Below are 16453 nucleotides of genomic sequence, written 5' to 3'. Positions count from 1 at the left end.
CTTTCGTGTTTTCGATTGCTCTGCTAACGCAATCTATTCGATAAGAACAATATACAGAGGTCATCATTTTTCACATCTTTAGCAAGAAATTGTATAAGATGTTTCTAAAATAATGTCATCAAATTTATTGGCTTAATCTAATAATACAAGGCTTTGTACTCGGTATTATTCATTATATTGTAGATACGTCCCAAATTATTTCATATATATGCAGCTGAATACTTAGTATCTCTTTTAGCTTTAAAATTTTTAAGAATCTTACAAATTTCTTATATATCATCTTAGAAATAACTTGTATACTACATGAGCAATTCTGCTATTCGCGGAAATGTTTATTGATCTCACTGTGTCTTGGTCATATGTTGAAATTATTCCATCTATCGGGATTTTTAATCGAAAAGGAAAAAAAGAACTTCGCAATATAAGGAATTTTGATTGAAGCATTATCGCTTTTTTATGCATCAACACAATTTTTTGGTCTTCCTCTTATTTATTTTCTTTTTTTCTTTTTTTAATGATAACTCAGTGGGAAGGACATAGGGTGATGAGATAAGATTCGAATGCATAATGACAGTTATACTGCCCTAGTTTTCGTACATCGATAAGGAAAACTCATATGGGATTAGTCGAATATATCATAAATTAGATACATACATATGTTATATAAAAACGGTTTTAGTTTTCGTTATAATAAAAATTAAAAATATAATAAGATATTTATACGAAGTAAATAACATAATCTATTCTATTGTATACATACGAATTTCGAAATTTTCGATTTTGAATTTTTAATTACGAGACAATATAAAATAAGTATTACATTTCTGAAACTATATCTACTGTTTATCTATAATAACGAACACTGACGACTTCATTACAAAATCCTGTCACTGATAAGACTGTTTATATAAAATGATGATTACGAATAGTAATCAGAAATATTAATCATCTTCAAATACGACATAACATTTTATCTCTCCTTCAGATAAACAGCGTCTAGTTTTGATTCGATGCATGCAGCTCGAAAAAACACTTGGACGTAAGCTTATGAAAAAGAAGAAAAATAAAATAAATAGCGGCATTAGTTTCTTTGAACTCTACACGTTCCACTAAGTAAATTTATTACTCGTAAGGAAGTGTATTACTGTTCGGACTGTTAGGGAACAGTCATCGTCGTTATTTAATTTTTTATTACTTTCTCGAATCAATAATCAATAATTTACGTGCAACCTTGCGCGTTCAATTGCTATGCGTAAAGACGAAAACCAGTTAGGTCGGATTTTTCTTGGAGAGTTTTGATTTGAACACATTTCTGGCACGTACATATGTATATGCATACATATACTTTTATGTTTATCCACACCTAATATTTCATTAATGAATGATACGTTTTATTCCATATGTATTTCTACGAAGGAAGGATAAAAAGAGAAAAAGAAGGAGAGACAGAGAGACAGAGAGACAGAGAGACAGAGAGACAGAGAGACAGAGAGAGAGAGAGAGAGAGAGAGAGAAAGAGATATAGTCAAGTAGAGAGTTAATCATATTCGAGCTGATCACGTGCTTTTACGCTCGCAGAAGCCCGTCGATTGCAAAGGAATCTCGTCATAGAGGTGTTCGCCGTTCGACTCGAAATCCGTGTGTAGGCGTAGCAAGGTCGTCGGTGGCCTGTCATAATGATCTTCTTGCAGCAGCTCTGAAATAGGGAAACGGTGAAAGTCGATTTGGAACATAATTTCGATTATTCGTAGTATAATTGTTAAAAATATTTTTCTTTAGCTTACCACGAAGATGACCGGATATTCGAAGGCCGATCGTTGCGGTGCCATTAGCGTAACTATTTACGGGTTCGATGTTTATACCAGCTGGTAAGATTGTACCGACTTGTTCAGAATTTGAGAAGAAATCTGGATTCGTACGTACAGGTATCTCTTAAACATTATCATAATTTATTAAATATTTTGATAGCACTTGTGTGCTTGTGTAGGGATATGTAAAAAATATTAAAAGCATGACTATTGACATATTGATCCTTGAATTTCAAGGGATTTAGTTTTTTTTTATTCAAATTCATTGTAAGGTAATCTTTGCAAAAGCGAGCAAAGTTATCAAAAGTCATCGATTGAGGGTTTCGTCAACATGAGAGAAATGATTAAAGTCAAGGACGTACAGATTTCACTGGCAAGTTTTATCGCAAAAGGAAGCGTGAATTACGTATCAACTGAGAGAAAACGTCGTAACGTCATTGACATAACTTACGAGGTAGAGCACTATCAATGATCGTTGAAATTCTTTTGGGTGGTCGTTGCTTCTCGCTTTCATGCTCACTATTCTTCTCCTTTTCGTCGTTGTAGATAGAAAGTCGTACTGTCTCAAAAAGTTTCGTCCTTGTGTGTATGATCGTCATAATTGCGATTGACATTAGACTGAGAAATATGATCGATGCGATAATAATCAACGCGACATCCAATCGGATTGATGCCGCTGGTGTAACATTTTCTGTCGAAAAAGCAAAATACAAATCGACTTCAGCTTTATTTTCTTTTATGTATATACGAACCTTTATGAATAGTTTCAACATAATCAGTTTTCAGTGGTAGGTCATCACGAAGTTCTCCCTTTTCCTCCAAATGTCTCAAAAAGGTATCCTTTAATGCGAACTTACTTCGATCTTTTGTCAAGATAGTTTTTTGTCGTTCCGGAACAGAGACAAGGACGATCAACGGTCGAATCGTGCTGGTGCTTGTGATATCATTTTCTTGATTATGCGTTTTAATTTTAACATTTGAATCCGTTTGAGAGATTGGTTCGCTGTTCGTGTTTTCGAAACTACTATCCGTGCTCGATGGTGTAACATAATTATCCCATCCTATGAACGCGATTGTTGGAAACTACTTGGGAACTAATAAAAGCTCTTACAGTATCTAATCATGATAATTAAAAGTTATACAGAATGAGTCATGTAACTTGGTATCAGTCACTATTTTATCGATTTTAATGAAGGAAATAAAAAAAGAATTTCTTGTATTAAGAAATAATAAGTTCACGAAAATATTATTTTACGTAATTCATTAATTTATAACAAGTTACAATGATTCGTTAAGAGCTTTTATTATCATCGTACAAAAAATGTATACCTTCTTCCATGACGTGGTCGGTCGTCCAAGAAAGATCCGTCGTTCTTTTTTTGAATTCTATGATTTTCGTACTTAATAATTGAACTGCATTTGTGGTTTTAGATGTAGAATGTATGTCGGTAACTGTGAAAGTACAGTGTCCGGTTTCAGGATGGCAATGGTTAATATGTCCCTTACAGTTGCAGAAGTTTTTACATCCTCGACCCCAGCGTTGTGGTGGACAATTTTGTTCACATCTAACGATAAATATTATGATCATCCATATTATTCTATTTAAAATAATTTATAGAATATGATACAAATGTTATAAGGAAATGAAACGCCGTTGAATAATAACGATTCAGTATTACCTTGGTCCCCAGAAACCTGATGGGCAACAAGTACCATTTCTGAAATCGCAAATAACATCTTCGGCGCATTCGCATTTCTCCATGCACTGCACGCCCCATAATCCTGGAGGGCATTCTAGAAAATAGTCTGAAAGTTTTATTCTTTGGACGTTTATAATTATACTTAACATTCCAATATTTATCTATTTATTTATATGTATTTCTATATTATTTTTAATTGTTGAAAAAATTTTTCAAAATTTAATAAAAGATTTCGGTCTTATTTTATCATGATCGAACAATCGTATTTAAAGTTCTAACCGATTTTTGTTTACTTCTGTAATGTCAATTCCCTTTGAATCGTTTCGAGTCGAGAGAGTTCCACTGTGTTCAAGCTTCTCGAAACTCGTCGGGAAAGTGAGGACTTCGTAACTTCCGCACATCCGTAACTTTCAAAGAGTCCTCGATCGTGGATATAATATTTATCCAGACGGATCGCGAGTGCCCACAACGCGTTTTAGTAACAATATGCGTGGATCTATTGAAATATGCTTTGGCAATAACAACAGATATACATAACGGACATCGAGCAAAGAATATTCTTGCTTCTTTCAGGCAAACGCTATTACAAAACGTGTATGCGTAATGTGAAAAAACGTTCTATTCTTGGCTTGCTATCGCTTCTACACGTTTTTCCTTCCTCTCTTATTATGCAGCGTCATCGTGGGAAATACGTCTCTTCACTTCGAAAGAATCGACATCAAAATTGTTGCTTCAATCGACTCAACGCGAAAGAAAGAAAAACAAGTTTAAAATTTACACAGATTAATGTGCATCAATTTTAATATGGTCAACTTTCTAAAAGATCTTAATTTACTTATTTTTTTTACTCATCGCTCAAGGTTTTTCTCCTTCAGCCTATCAAAATCAAGATAGGGATGCAATTGCGAAAGAGATTGTTTCTTATTATTCATAGCACACCTTCAGTGCTACATATACACTAATTATTCACATTCCAGCGTTTAACGCGACATTAACGTTTAGACTATATGTGCAGCATGTTCTTTATACAGAAAGAAAATTATGACATTAAAATGAGATGCGTACTTGTAAAACGCTGTAAATTGTTAAATGGGTCAAATAGTTTTGCGCAAGGATTCCGCTAATTGTAAAAAATTGGTCCATTCTTGGACTACTCCCGCTAAGAATACTATATATAAATATATAATGAAATATGTTGAATAACGCGTCTAGAATTAATCTTCGAGCAATTAGAGTTCTTCAATTAGTATAAATTTCGCGTTAAATCTGAGAATATTCTAATATTCGAAATTTTCTTATTATTTTAATAATACAGCTGTACGTATAGACACGAATAGATATATTAGAATAGATTATAGCTCTACATATAGATATTCGTATAGATACGAATGTTAAGTTAAAGAAAATATACTGCAAGTAATCATGGACGGCCAAGCCATTGACTTTTTTATTAAGAAATCGTTCTAGCAACGATGACGTACCGAGCGGAAAAACTCTCGTTTATCGCGATTCGCGTTTGAACACGCGTATTTTAAAAAGCATTTTTTTCTTATTTTCTCTATTTTAAATTGCTTTGGCAATCTTTGTAATTTGGGAAGGTCGGTTCGTTTCGCCGAGCGTGAAATTTATTCGTCCTATCGCGGTAAAGCTTTGTGTGTTTTATATTAATCGGATATATTCACAACTTCGGATTGTTCTCATTCGAGCATCGAAAATGTTAACAAATAAATTTGCGAAAGCTGCTACACGAAATGATTGTTTTTTAGCCAAGATTTTTCCACGATATTTTTAAACGTCGTAATGAAATTACGCGTGTTCCTGTAAATTATTTTCATCAGAGGAACGGCGGATTATGCAGATTTCCTTGATTATCCGACGTTAATTCGAGCTTAGTAGGTTAGCTCGAAAGTATTGAATCCAATCTAAACACGTCAGAGTTCTGCTTTGTAGTATCGTGTTTCTAATGTTACTCAACGTCGATGAATTTGCTTCTCGCAATCTTGTCCCTTTGCACGCTGGATCGATTTAACCAATCGATTATGTTACGATAGTTGTGAAAGGTATCATTTATATATTATATTTTTCAATATACATATATCTACATATCTATATACGTAATAACTAATTCAATAACTTTTCATAAAATAGTTATATAAATATCTTAAGACGAATATATCATTTCAAAGTAGCAGGATTTTCAAATTGAATGATTTATTGTATAATCGTAATTCATAATCGTCCAGTATGAAATTTATAATCATCCATTTGGACCGTTACCAAACATTAAAATATTTCTGTTGTGTAAGAAAGTCTGCGGGTCCCGATTGATGAAATGATGATTTTATAAGATGTTTCATTTTAAACAATATGACCAAATATATCCCATTTTATTGATTGTATAACCAAATATTTCAAATGAAAACTGCTAGGTTTCGAGAGGAAAATATAATTTATATTGCAAATATTTCGTAGAGAGTGCTGTTGTCAAAATGCGAAAGTTATAACAATGTTTTTAAATGGAAATGGATATTTCAAGCCTATAACAAAAATAAGATAACAAAAATTATAGAAAATATCAATATGAGTTTGAAAGGTATCTACATTGTACCTTTTTATTGATATTTCAATATCAATAAAATATAAAGTATAAAGTTATGGCGCTTTGAAATTTAACAAACTGTATAAACGCAATAATTTCATTAAATTTCCTATAAACGTCTGATAACCAACGAATTTATTGATAAATTTTTTTTCTTGTTTTTTTTTTTTTTATCTATTTATTTATTTTTGTTCATGCATTTTTATAGTTGCAATTATATAAAGCACGATGCCCTTCAACAGTCATAAAAAATATTATTGTGATTATACAGTTTATTAAACTTCAAGGCGTTATGACTCGATGAAATATCGGTGAAAAGGTATACTACAGGTATTCCTTGAATTCGTATTGGTATTCTATACAACACTTGCTCGACTGAAAATATCGATTTCCATTTAAAAAAAGATGTCATGAGTTCCATATCTTGACAATAGTGCCAGTTACAAAATAACTGCAATAAATATTATATTTTCTTCTTAAAACCTAGCGTCCATTATTCGAAACATTCATTTATGCAACCAATAGGAACTGAGATATTTGGTCATATCGTTTAAAAAGAGATGTATAGATTCTATTATACATAGAATGTATAGATTCTATCTTCTTTAAAAATCTCCTCATTATTTTTTTTCTTCTTTTTTTTTGGTCAAATAAGCGGTGCTAGAATTTAGTATAGAGATATTTACATCTATATCTGGTTTTTTTTTTTCACTAAGCTGTGTTATTAGAAGGTGCGAAAGAGAAAGAATGAAGACTGATAAAGAGGTTCGATGCTTGTCACGATTGGAAACGGTGGGAGATGAATGAATAGCGTAACCTTTAAAGATATGAAACGGCAACTTTAATCTTTATTTTGTTTTATTTGAGAGAGAAGGAGAAATATGCGGAAGGAAATAATTATTATCTCTAGTTATACAAAGCTATAGAAGTTTTGTATTTCTTAAGTACCTTATTATAACTAATCTAAATATATTAAACTTTTTAATGAATATTACGTTCTATTATACTTCTATTGTTTTCCGTCTTATTAAGACTCACCTTTCGAACAATCCGTTCCTTGATATCCTGGATCGCATTGACATTTGTTTGGTGAAATGCAAGTACCCGCGAGGCAGTTCTCGCAAAAAGGCACACAGCTCGCGTCACCGTCCTTCTTGTCACGAATTTCCAGTTTGTAACCCTCGCAGCACTCCTTCACCTTCCTGGTCTTGATTTCCGACTGCAAAAGAATTCCATTCATTCAAACGCTTATCTGAACATTTCTATCCTTTAGATTAACTGTCGATTGCTTCGGTGTACTTATATCGATATCTTCGACATCTTATCGATTTGTTTCAATTCCCGCGATCGAGTACTTTTCTACAAGAAAATAGTCTTAAGATTCTGATTCTGAAGAGTAAGAGGGAAAAAAGAAAAAGAAAGAGACAATGAGATAGATAGATAGATAGATAGATAGAGAGAGAGAAAGAGAGAGAGAGAGAGAGAGAGAGAGAGAGAGAGAGAGAGAGGAAGAGAAAGAGAGCGTATCCGTGTAACGGTTTAGTAATCTCTCTTAAGTGGATATCACTGGAGGAGGCTATAATAGATGTTTATAAATAACTCATTAAACACGGCAACCACGTTCGTTACATTCCTTGTCCATCATCTTTTTTCGTCCGATCGTAATTTCATTCTGCCTTCGATTACGCCCACGTATATAAAATATACTATTGCATACATTACGAAAAAGTCGAAGTAAAAGGATTCGGTTTGCATATTATTTGAGGAATTTCATAGTAACATCTTCGTGTTTACGTAATTTTATATGCTTGATTTCATGTATGTAGTAACCTACATATTGCTAAACTTAAAAAAACAGTCATCCTTTTTTTTATGTTTTTAAGATCAAAAGTAACAAATAGTAATATGTTCTAATTTCTGAAAAGAAGAATTATGAAGTACTACTTTTTACCTTTGTGAACAGAATGTATTGATTCTTTTTTGAAGATTAAAATTATGTCTATCTAATTGCAACCTATGTTACTCTGTCATTGTGCCGATTTTAAAGTGAAAGTGGAGTAGTCACTCTGCTCTATTACGGAATACATACATACATATGTATGTATGTACTTTCCATAGATTTCAATATACTTACTCAATTATCTTATTTATTTCTGCTTTAATATTGGTTAAATTATATTTTTAAATATTGTACACTATTTTTAAAAAGAAGAATTTTTCATTTATAATTTTGTAGCAATGTTATTGAATAAGAAATTTCATTAAATCGTAGCTAGACGAATCCTATTGATTCGAGTTATTAAATCTTGAACGAAAAGTGAACCGTACTGGATATAATGAGAATATATCGTAATTTCTCCTAGATTTCTATTTTGATACAGTTAAAGGGAAGGGTTAAATGATCTTATCGTCGAGAATAACGTAATTTTTGACAATTCGATACAGATTCGAAACTGATCCAAGTGGTTGAATTTTTAAATCATGAAAATATTTTCGTCCCAGTTAATTTCAGCAAAAAAAAATTATAAAAAAGAAAGAATGGCATCATCTCGATTACGTTATTCTCTTTATCTTCAAAGACCGAACTATTTAGTTTTTGTTCTTTTTATTTACGACTTCTGATCATTCCATTCTCCTGTGTTTTTCGAAAGATTCTGTCTTTTTTCACTGTTCTTTTTTTTACAGGAAAAGTTTAATAATTCTTCACGTTATTTTCTGTAACGATCTTTTACGCGTGGAAAACGTTTATGGTTGTATTTTATGTTACAAGGACCTCTCATTCTACGAATGCCACGGTCGAATAATTATCTATCGGTGAACGGTCCAGATGGGCCGTTTAAAGACAGAAATTCTGTAAGACGCTCGTTCAATGTGCATGACTATTACAACCTACAATTACGAATTACGTGATCGATTCGATTCGTGTCATATCCAGCTTAGCGCCGCATCTCACAATACTCATGCTAGATGTAATATCTGCTCAAGATTTTGTTGTATGTAAATAAGACCTTCGTCAGTTGCTTGGCCGGCAAGAGGCCGATGAAATTATGAGAGCGTGATCAATCTAATACTTTAATATGATTGTTTCGTCAGATGCATTTTTCATCGAACTAATCTACTTAAATTCTTACTTTTCTCCTTTCTTATGTCGTTTCATTTATGTTCTTTTATATGCGTTCTTCGATATAAGAAGAAATCACTTTGTACAGCATTAGATCATTATCCTTTTAATCGTCGAGATATAATGGATTCGATAAAATCGTGCACTGTGTTCCGGCACGACGAGAAAATTTTTCTATCATTTTTTTTTCTTTTACTAAATATAAGACGAAGAAATCGTGTTGTTCGTATAGTCCAAGTTTAGACAAACGTTTGCTATATGTTGTGTACATTTCCCGTATTAATCGTCGTTCATATGCAATAAGGAAAAGTTCACCGTTATTTAATTGCAAAAGTAACTTGAAAAATTAAATTCTCGATGTTTCTAAGATATCGGTAACGTAAGTATCTTTTGTATAAATAACAATAAGAAATGCAATATATTTGAGACACAACTTTCGTTTGGACTACCTATTCTTTCTATTTATATGTTCGTGAAGGAATGCCTTGCACGATCCAAGATTTTTCATTTTTAGCTCGATTACCTTCTCTTTTTTCTTTTCTTTTCCTTTTATTAAATTATAATATGCGAGCCGATTATGTTATGTACGAATCGCATATTCTTTAAATTCTTCTGGTACTTTACTTTTGGTAATAACTTTAACGAAATAGAGAAATTGAATCGAATTAGGTTGCAAATCTTATTGTGCAAATGATCTTTCACGAAAAGTTCAATGCGTAAAACATTAAAAAAAATCTGCTCTTAAATCTACTTTTTTGTCTTACACGTAACAAACTCTCCTTTCTCTTCTTTCATCTCTTAAATTATCATATATCTTGTCAGGAATACTTCGTCATTCAGATAATTTTTGCGATTAAAACAAAAATTTAGGATGATCATATTTGAAATGCAAAAATGATGAGCCACGTAGGTGTCTTCCTTTAAAAATTTGATGGACTCATAATGATTTATATTCGTAAATTCGTTTCTCGAATGTAGTTACATAAATATTGAATAAAATGAATAGCCTTTCGAAATTCTAGAAAAATACGTGGATGAGCGTTTTATGTTTTTAAAAAATCACATGTCTCTTATTGGATAAATGGAAAGAACTTTTGAAATGGTAAGATATTTTGTGATTTTACAGAAATAATATATCCAAATACTAAAAAGAAGTGTAATATAGAGCTGATAGTTGAATAATAATATTCTGGACTCGTAAGTTTTTTCGATTTATTGAGAAGCCTATACTGATACGTTTAGTATAAATAATATATGTATATATAAAAATGCTATGCATTTATAAAAAAAATTCTGAGATTAAAAAAAATATGTCAACAAATTATTTCATTGTATTTTTTTTGACTCGATTTCATAACTTCTCTCTTATCCTTCGCTCTATGAGCTCCGTGCCTATAAGGCGCGGCTCCTTCTCTTCCTTTCTTCGTTTCTTTTTATTTGTTTAATTAGACATTCGAAGCGGCCGTTTTCCCCGTAAGGCATAATTAACGCGTTCGACCACGCTCGAGTTAACGAAAGAGATGACGTTGAGTGAAAAATACAGAGAAAGAAAGAGAAAGAGATAGAAAAGAATGATAAAAAGAAAGGAAGTTTCATCAAACATGATATGAGCGATTTTATCATAAGGAAATATTTTATAATTTTGCGTGTCGTAACTTTTTCTTACACACTTATTTGCATCATTAATTGTTTAATCGAACGACTTCAGCCTAATAGACCATCGAGAGCCTCTCGTTAAGTGTCCGATCGATTTTCTTGTTATATAACGTTTTGAGGACACGTTTACCGTACATATCTATGTATATCGAAACGAGCCGAGCTCCGAAGCTTTCTAGGAAATGGAATGTTTGCTCCAGTAACATCGAGCTCGACGCTTTATACGAAAGTAACCGGTGGAATTACATTATGCTGTCTCTATAATGAACGGATTGCTTGATTAACGATACAAGCGAAGGGAGAAACAGAGATAGAGAGAGAAAGGAAGAAAGAGAGAAAAAGAGAGAGAGAGAGAGAGAGAAAGAAAACTTAGACGTAAAATTCTTAGAGGTACATACGTATAACATGGGTATGCTTAAGACATTAAGATTGGATCGAGAGAAGTTTCTTGAATCTTTTGGCATTAAATAATGATTCTTTTTCTTATTTTGTTCCCTTTCGTTATTAAGGGATTTTCTATAATGTATAATTTTGTCTATTAAGATTAGTACTTCTTTAAGATTAGTACTTCTTTAATATTAGTAGTCTAAGATTATCTGATAATATATGATTTAATATATCTGATGTCGTTTACCTTTATTCGATATCGTTGTCTCATTTCTGTTCGTGTTCTAGGACATCTCGGTGGTACTTGTAGGCACCACGTGAATGTGTTTACGACTACTGGTTGTACGTATGTTTCCATCGAAGTGACCGTGTAACTGTAACGTTCGATCAATTAACCATTAACTTCTTTGGCGATTCCCTTATCAGAACGGCTGTAATGCCACGCGAACGCGACAAGGTGAACATGGAATAGAATATCTAGTGAAGCTAGCCAAGATCAGTGTTAAGGTTCTTTCGTATCAAAGCTATTAAACGAGTAGTAGATATAATTACACCTTTTAGATATTATTGATTATGAGAAATTTAATTAAGTATACACATTTTTCTCTCTCTTCATTATATATTTTATAACTACTCACTTTTCAGTTCTGGTACAGATGTGGTCAGTCGACAACGAATATGACGCTTTTATCGTCCAGAGAAGAAACAACCACTCTCCAAAGACATTCATTTCCAGATACGGCAATACTACTTAAAATTCATAATTTCCTTCTTAATTATTCTTTTCAAATAAAGTTGATTAGTTTTCCCGAATGAAAATTATCCCTGAAACATGAAATTCGTGTGAACAAAGAATATACGAGATACTTCGTTTTTTGAAAGCATTAAGGAAGAATGATATTGATCTTGTCAATGGTCTTTGAATACTTATGAGATATCTCGTTACTATCCGTAATGCGAGACGCGGTAAAGGTGCAATGTTACGCTTATTGCTTGCTCTTTGGGAGAATAAAAGGAGAAAGGAAGAGAGAGAGAGAGAGAGAGGACAGAGAACCATTGAGATTTTGCTAGGGAAAGTGTGCCACCCGCAAAACTCGCGACGGATTTCCTGGTAGAACGGTAGAAACCGAATGGTTGGGGAAAGTAGTAGAACAGTGGATAAGGTAATTTGGAGATTTTGAAAATATATTTTATGGTAATTAAAATTTTTTATACACAATATTAGTTATGTCAGAAATATTTATAGTAAAGATAACGAAGATTCTATTGTATTTTTCGTTAACAAGTTACTAAATGCATTTCGCATACTTTATCTCGCATCATGAAACATTCGTAACGAAGCCACAGACACATAATTCTGCTGGGAGATCAAACATACTGATAAGCCATTTTAGATTCGACGCGCAGTACATTAAGCAAATTTAACTGTACGTTAGCGTACGCTATCAAATTTCGGCCGACAGGACGCACGTGCAATAAACTAATTTAAAGTTAGCAATATTTGTTCCTTCGTATGGATCTAACAAGAACAGTGAATGATTTATCACACGTGCTATATTAGACCAGTAGAAAGTACATTGATACTCACAGATAGACAAATGAAGATTATCGTGGGAATTGAAACGGGGACGCTATTTAATTTTTTAAACCGGTCGTCGTCATGGCACCGGAAACACTGAGGTACGACATAAATACGAGGCGCGTCCGTTTGAGGGATCATTTTCAAAGGGTGTATTCCGACGGGAAGTACGGACTTGATGGATAATTCGAGTAGGCACGACATTTACGAAGGGGACATCTTAATCGTTTTCTTATCAACGCTTGAAGAAGAAAATGAGCGTTATGTTCCACCGCACTTTTTCTGTCCGATACTATTATTGTTAATTAATATTATCAAGTATTTTTCATACATTACATGTATTAATTACACACATACTCTTTGATATTTTCCCGCGTTGTGTCAGGTGCATTTTCACCTGAAGTGTCTTGACACTTTCGAAATTAATTTTATTTTACACAACGATCCGTCCTTAACCTTTTTAATGTCATGATCTTGTTCAATAAAGGCTGTATCGTTTTTATGTCGTTCTTTTTGGTTTAACGAATGGATTCATTGTAAATGAACAAATACGTTCAAAACATGTTTAATTATGTGAGATAATAATTTAAGTTTTTTGATGCGCTTTAGAGATCGTTGTATCAAGCGACAAAGTTGTGTCGGCTGAGAGAAGAAAAAAAAATATCTCGGTGACATTTAGAGTCACCGAACGTATATACGATAGCTGTATATTTCTTGAGAATTGCTTCTTGATCTTTTGTATGATATTCCATATAGAGAATCGCGCGCATTAAAAAACCAAATCGAATTCACGTTTGCATGTTTCACATCTACGAGAGTATAATTCAACTTTCTGTCGTTTCTTTTACTCTTACTCCCACTCTTTTTTTAATGCGTCAAATGTGTTCTGGTGGGGATTTTTGAATCTAGTTGGAAAATTAATTAACGAATATACCAGTTTCAAGTAGCCCGAATTAAAAGCTCCCATGAATTCGTATTCGTTACTTTAATTTTATTATTTAATATTTCCGTTAACGATAGCTCGGAATAACTTCTATTATTTTGTTAATCCTTTTGTCGATATCGTTTACCAAGAACGTATCTGTACATTTTAATAATCATACTTACGTTCATTGATGTATGCAAATATATTAATGATATAATCCAAACAAGAATCACTATTCTTTATGAAATTTTTTATAATTGCTTGAGTCACTAATTGAAACTTATCACTATTGGTATTTGAGCTCTAATGAAACTATCGAATCCATTTTAAAGGAAAGAAGAGAAATCACAAATATTTTGGGCTTGTCAGACGAAATTCGTACGTTGGATTCGCGAGTTGATTCAGAACTGCTAGCAGAAACATAACGAACAATTGGCGTGGTCGACACTTGGAATGCACTTGTGGCACAATGAACTCCGACCCTCTCGCAACGATCAGGAGGATGACGATAAAGACGGGATACGAAGAGAAAAAAGAGGGATCGGGTTATTTCGGAGGGGGATACGATTAACAGAAAGGGACGAAAAGGGAAACGATACTCCAAACAACGCTATGCACATTAAGGATATCCTGTGGAGACAGATTTTGCTTGAGAAATGAGTTTCTTTTGTTTGTTTCTTTACTTTGTACTTTCATTTTTATACATATCCTTTAATCTACCGTTCGTTTATATAACGGATTTTAAATTCCTGTAAATATTGATACCACCGAGTATTTTTTATCATGCATATTACATATGGTAAGCAATCTATATATTACAAAGGTTGTTAAAAGAGATTCTAATTAAGAACATAATTGGATAACATGTAATAAATTATTACTTGTAACTATCTCTCTGTCTAGTACTTTTACTTATATGTTAATAGAACGAATGAAAATTATTTCAATGGTAGTGCAAGATATTTTACAAAAAAAAAAAAAACTGTTATATACGTGCATCGAAGAAAAAAATTAAAACGATCGTTCGATTTTAACGATCAATAGAAAAACTCGAAAGTACTTTCCGAATAGTTCGAAGGACAACGCTCGAACATTCAAATCCTCTTATTCTAACTTGTTTTGACTCTTAGGAAAGTACATAGTTACATTTGAAGAAAAAGAAGATAAAATCCGAATAGACAAGCGAAAGTGAAGTTGGGCTTCTCGTCGGTTGTCGGACTGTGACTACGAACAAGCAGACTAGTATAATAGGATGATTGGTCAGGGCAATTCCCTCTTTTCTTCTTCAATTCTCGCGGCACGCAATGAACCGGACTCTCAACGTTGCAACGTTCAACGAGCTATCGGTCGTTTAATCTTATAAGCCGAGAATAATGCCTTCCTCCTACGGACATAGACTAATTAGCTGTCACGAAAGAACGATCGGTTGTTCTCCAATGTTCGAATAGTTAATTCGGCTATAATTTGTTTAAATTTATAAAATATTTCGTAATTCGCATTTCAATGAATATATAATTTCGAAATAAGTAAACTTCGAGATAAGGAGATTCCTGGTTTTCTTATCTTGTTATTTAAAACATATGAAAATGCAATGTAACGTGTTTTTTCTATTCGCCTGATTCCATTTTCTCTAAGACTACCCATTTTTATTTTCTCGTGAATTATTTTTCGAAGATGAGATTCGATTGATATCATTTCGTGGAAATATTTCGAGAGGAGAAGTTTTTAATTTATTCCTACTATTTGACCTTCATGTTCTTTTATGTTCAACGAAAAAATCCTTTCGCGACTTTAGCGATGAGACGATAAAATTAACGTAAACACTGTCGTCGATATAATGTCTGGATTAATTTCTTGATTGGTTTATATATTTCGTAATAGTCTTATAAAATTAAACATTATGGAGGCAGTCTAATAAATCTTCACTTTGGATTATTTCTTAGATTTAATTGTAAATAAAAAATAATAGCGTTTGATTCGAGAAGCCACAAATTGAATTTATACGAATTTCGCCGTCGTGAAATCAGTGTAAGTATAATCGACAGATTATACTTACGATATTAAAAATAGTTAAAACGTTTCCGTTTAGAAATACTAAAAGCGAAAGTATTTTTTCTAATTTTATTTATATAGTTGTACCTTTTTATTTAATTTCTTCTTCTATCTATCTATTTATGTAATAAAACTATTAACGAAAGGCTGTTTTGGGGTTTCTCTGGTTGTAAGAATATTTAATAGAATTGACGTTAAAGATAAACGAATAAGAAAGTTTCTTGTAAATACCATACGAAAAATGAAATTCGATCTAACAGACTATTTTCTTGTCGATTTTGTCTGTTGTTATCGTAACGTTTTGTCGATGTACGGTACCACTTTTTGTTGACAAAAATCAACATATAAAATAGAAAATACATGGTTGAAAGGTACCTCTTGCATAACGATTGCGTCGATTAGAGATCATTCGACGTAGTCGTTCTGAGATCGTTTAATTAACGCCTAGGCGGATTGCGTGATCTATACGCGATTTGTAAGAATCAAAAAAATAGAAAGTGAGATTCGAAAAAAAGTTTCTGTCTATAGATGTACGTATAAACTTGTCTGCCTTCTCATCTCATTTGACTATTAAAGAAGACAACGTATGAGATCATAAAGACGATTCGTTAGAGATACGATTGATT

General features: G+C 32.6%; 1 protein-coding gene across 7 annotated transcripts; it reads right to left on the bottom strand.

Moving 5' to 3' along the window:
- Positions 1-99: 99 nt before the first annotated feature.
- LOC118444711 (uncharacterized) lies at positions 100-15844 on the bottom strand. 7 transcript variants are annotated; one of them, XM_085655403.1, is made up of 11 exons: positions 14922-15840; positions 12860-13091; positions 11910-12096; positions 11519-11645; positions 7146-7326; positions 3488-3614; positions 3138-3373; positions 2561-2869; positions 2260-2499; positions 1785-1931; positions 100-1696 (listed from the first exon to the last, which is right to left on the bottom strand). In XM_085655403.1, the coding sequence occupies exons 3-11, from the start codon at positions 11999-12001 to the stop codon at positions 1557-1559; spliced, it is 1599 nt and encodes a 532-aa protein (XP_085511529.1). In that variant the 5' UTR covers positions 12002-12096; positions 12860-13091; positions 14922-15840; the 3' UTR covers positions 100-1556. The 7 variants fall into 7 exon arrangements, with proteins under 7 accessions (XP_085511529.1, XP_085511528.1, XP_085511533.1 ...); XM_085655402.1 differs by lacking the exon at positions 14922-15840 and adding an exon at positions 13208-13946; XM_085655407.1 differs by lacking the exon at positions 12860-13091 and having other exon boundaries at positions 1785-1907; positions 14922-15844.
- Between the last annotated feature and the right edge of the window lie 609 nt (positions 15845-16453).

This window comes from Vespa mandarinia, chromosome 2 (assembly GCF_050613455.1).
Source record: "Vespa mandarinia isolate Hongniang chromosome 2, ASM5061345v1, whole genome shotgun sequence".
NCBI classification, from domain to species: Eukaryota; Metazoa; Arthropoda; class Insecta; order Hymenoptera; family Vespidae; genus Vespa; species Vespa mandarinia.
Note: the sequence above shows the minus strand (reverse complement) of the source record. Positions and strands in the feature narration are given on the sequence as shown.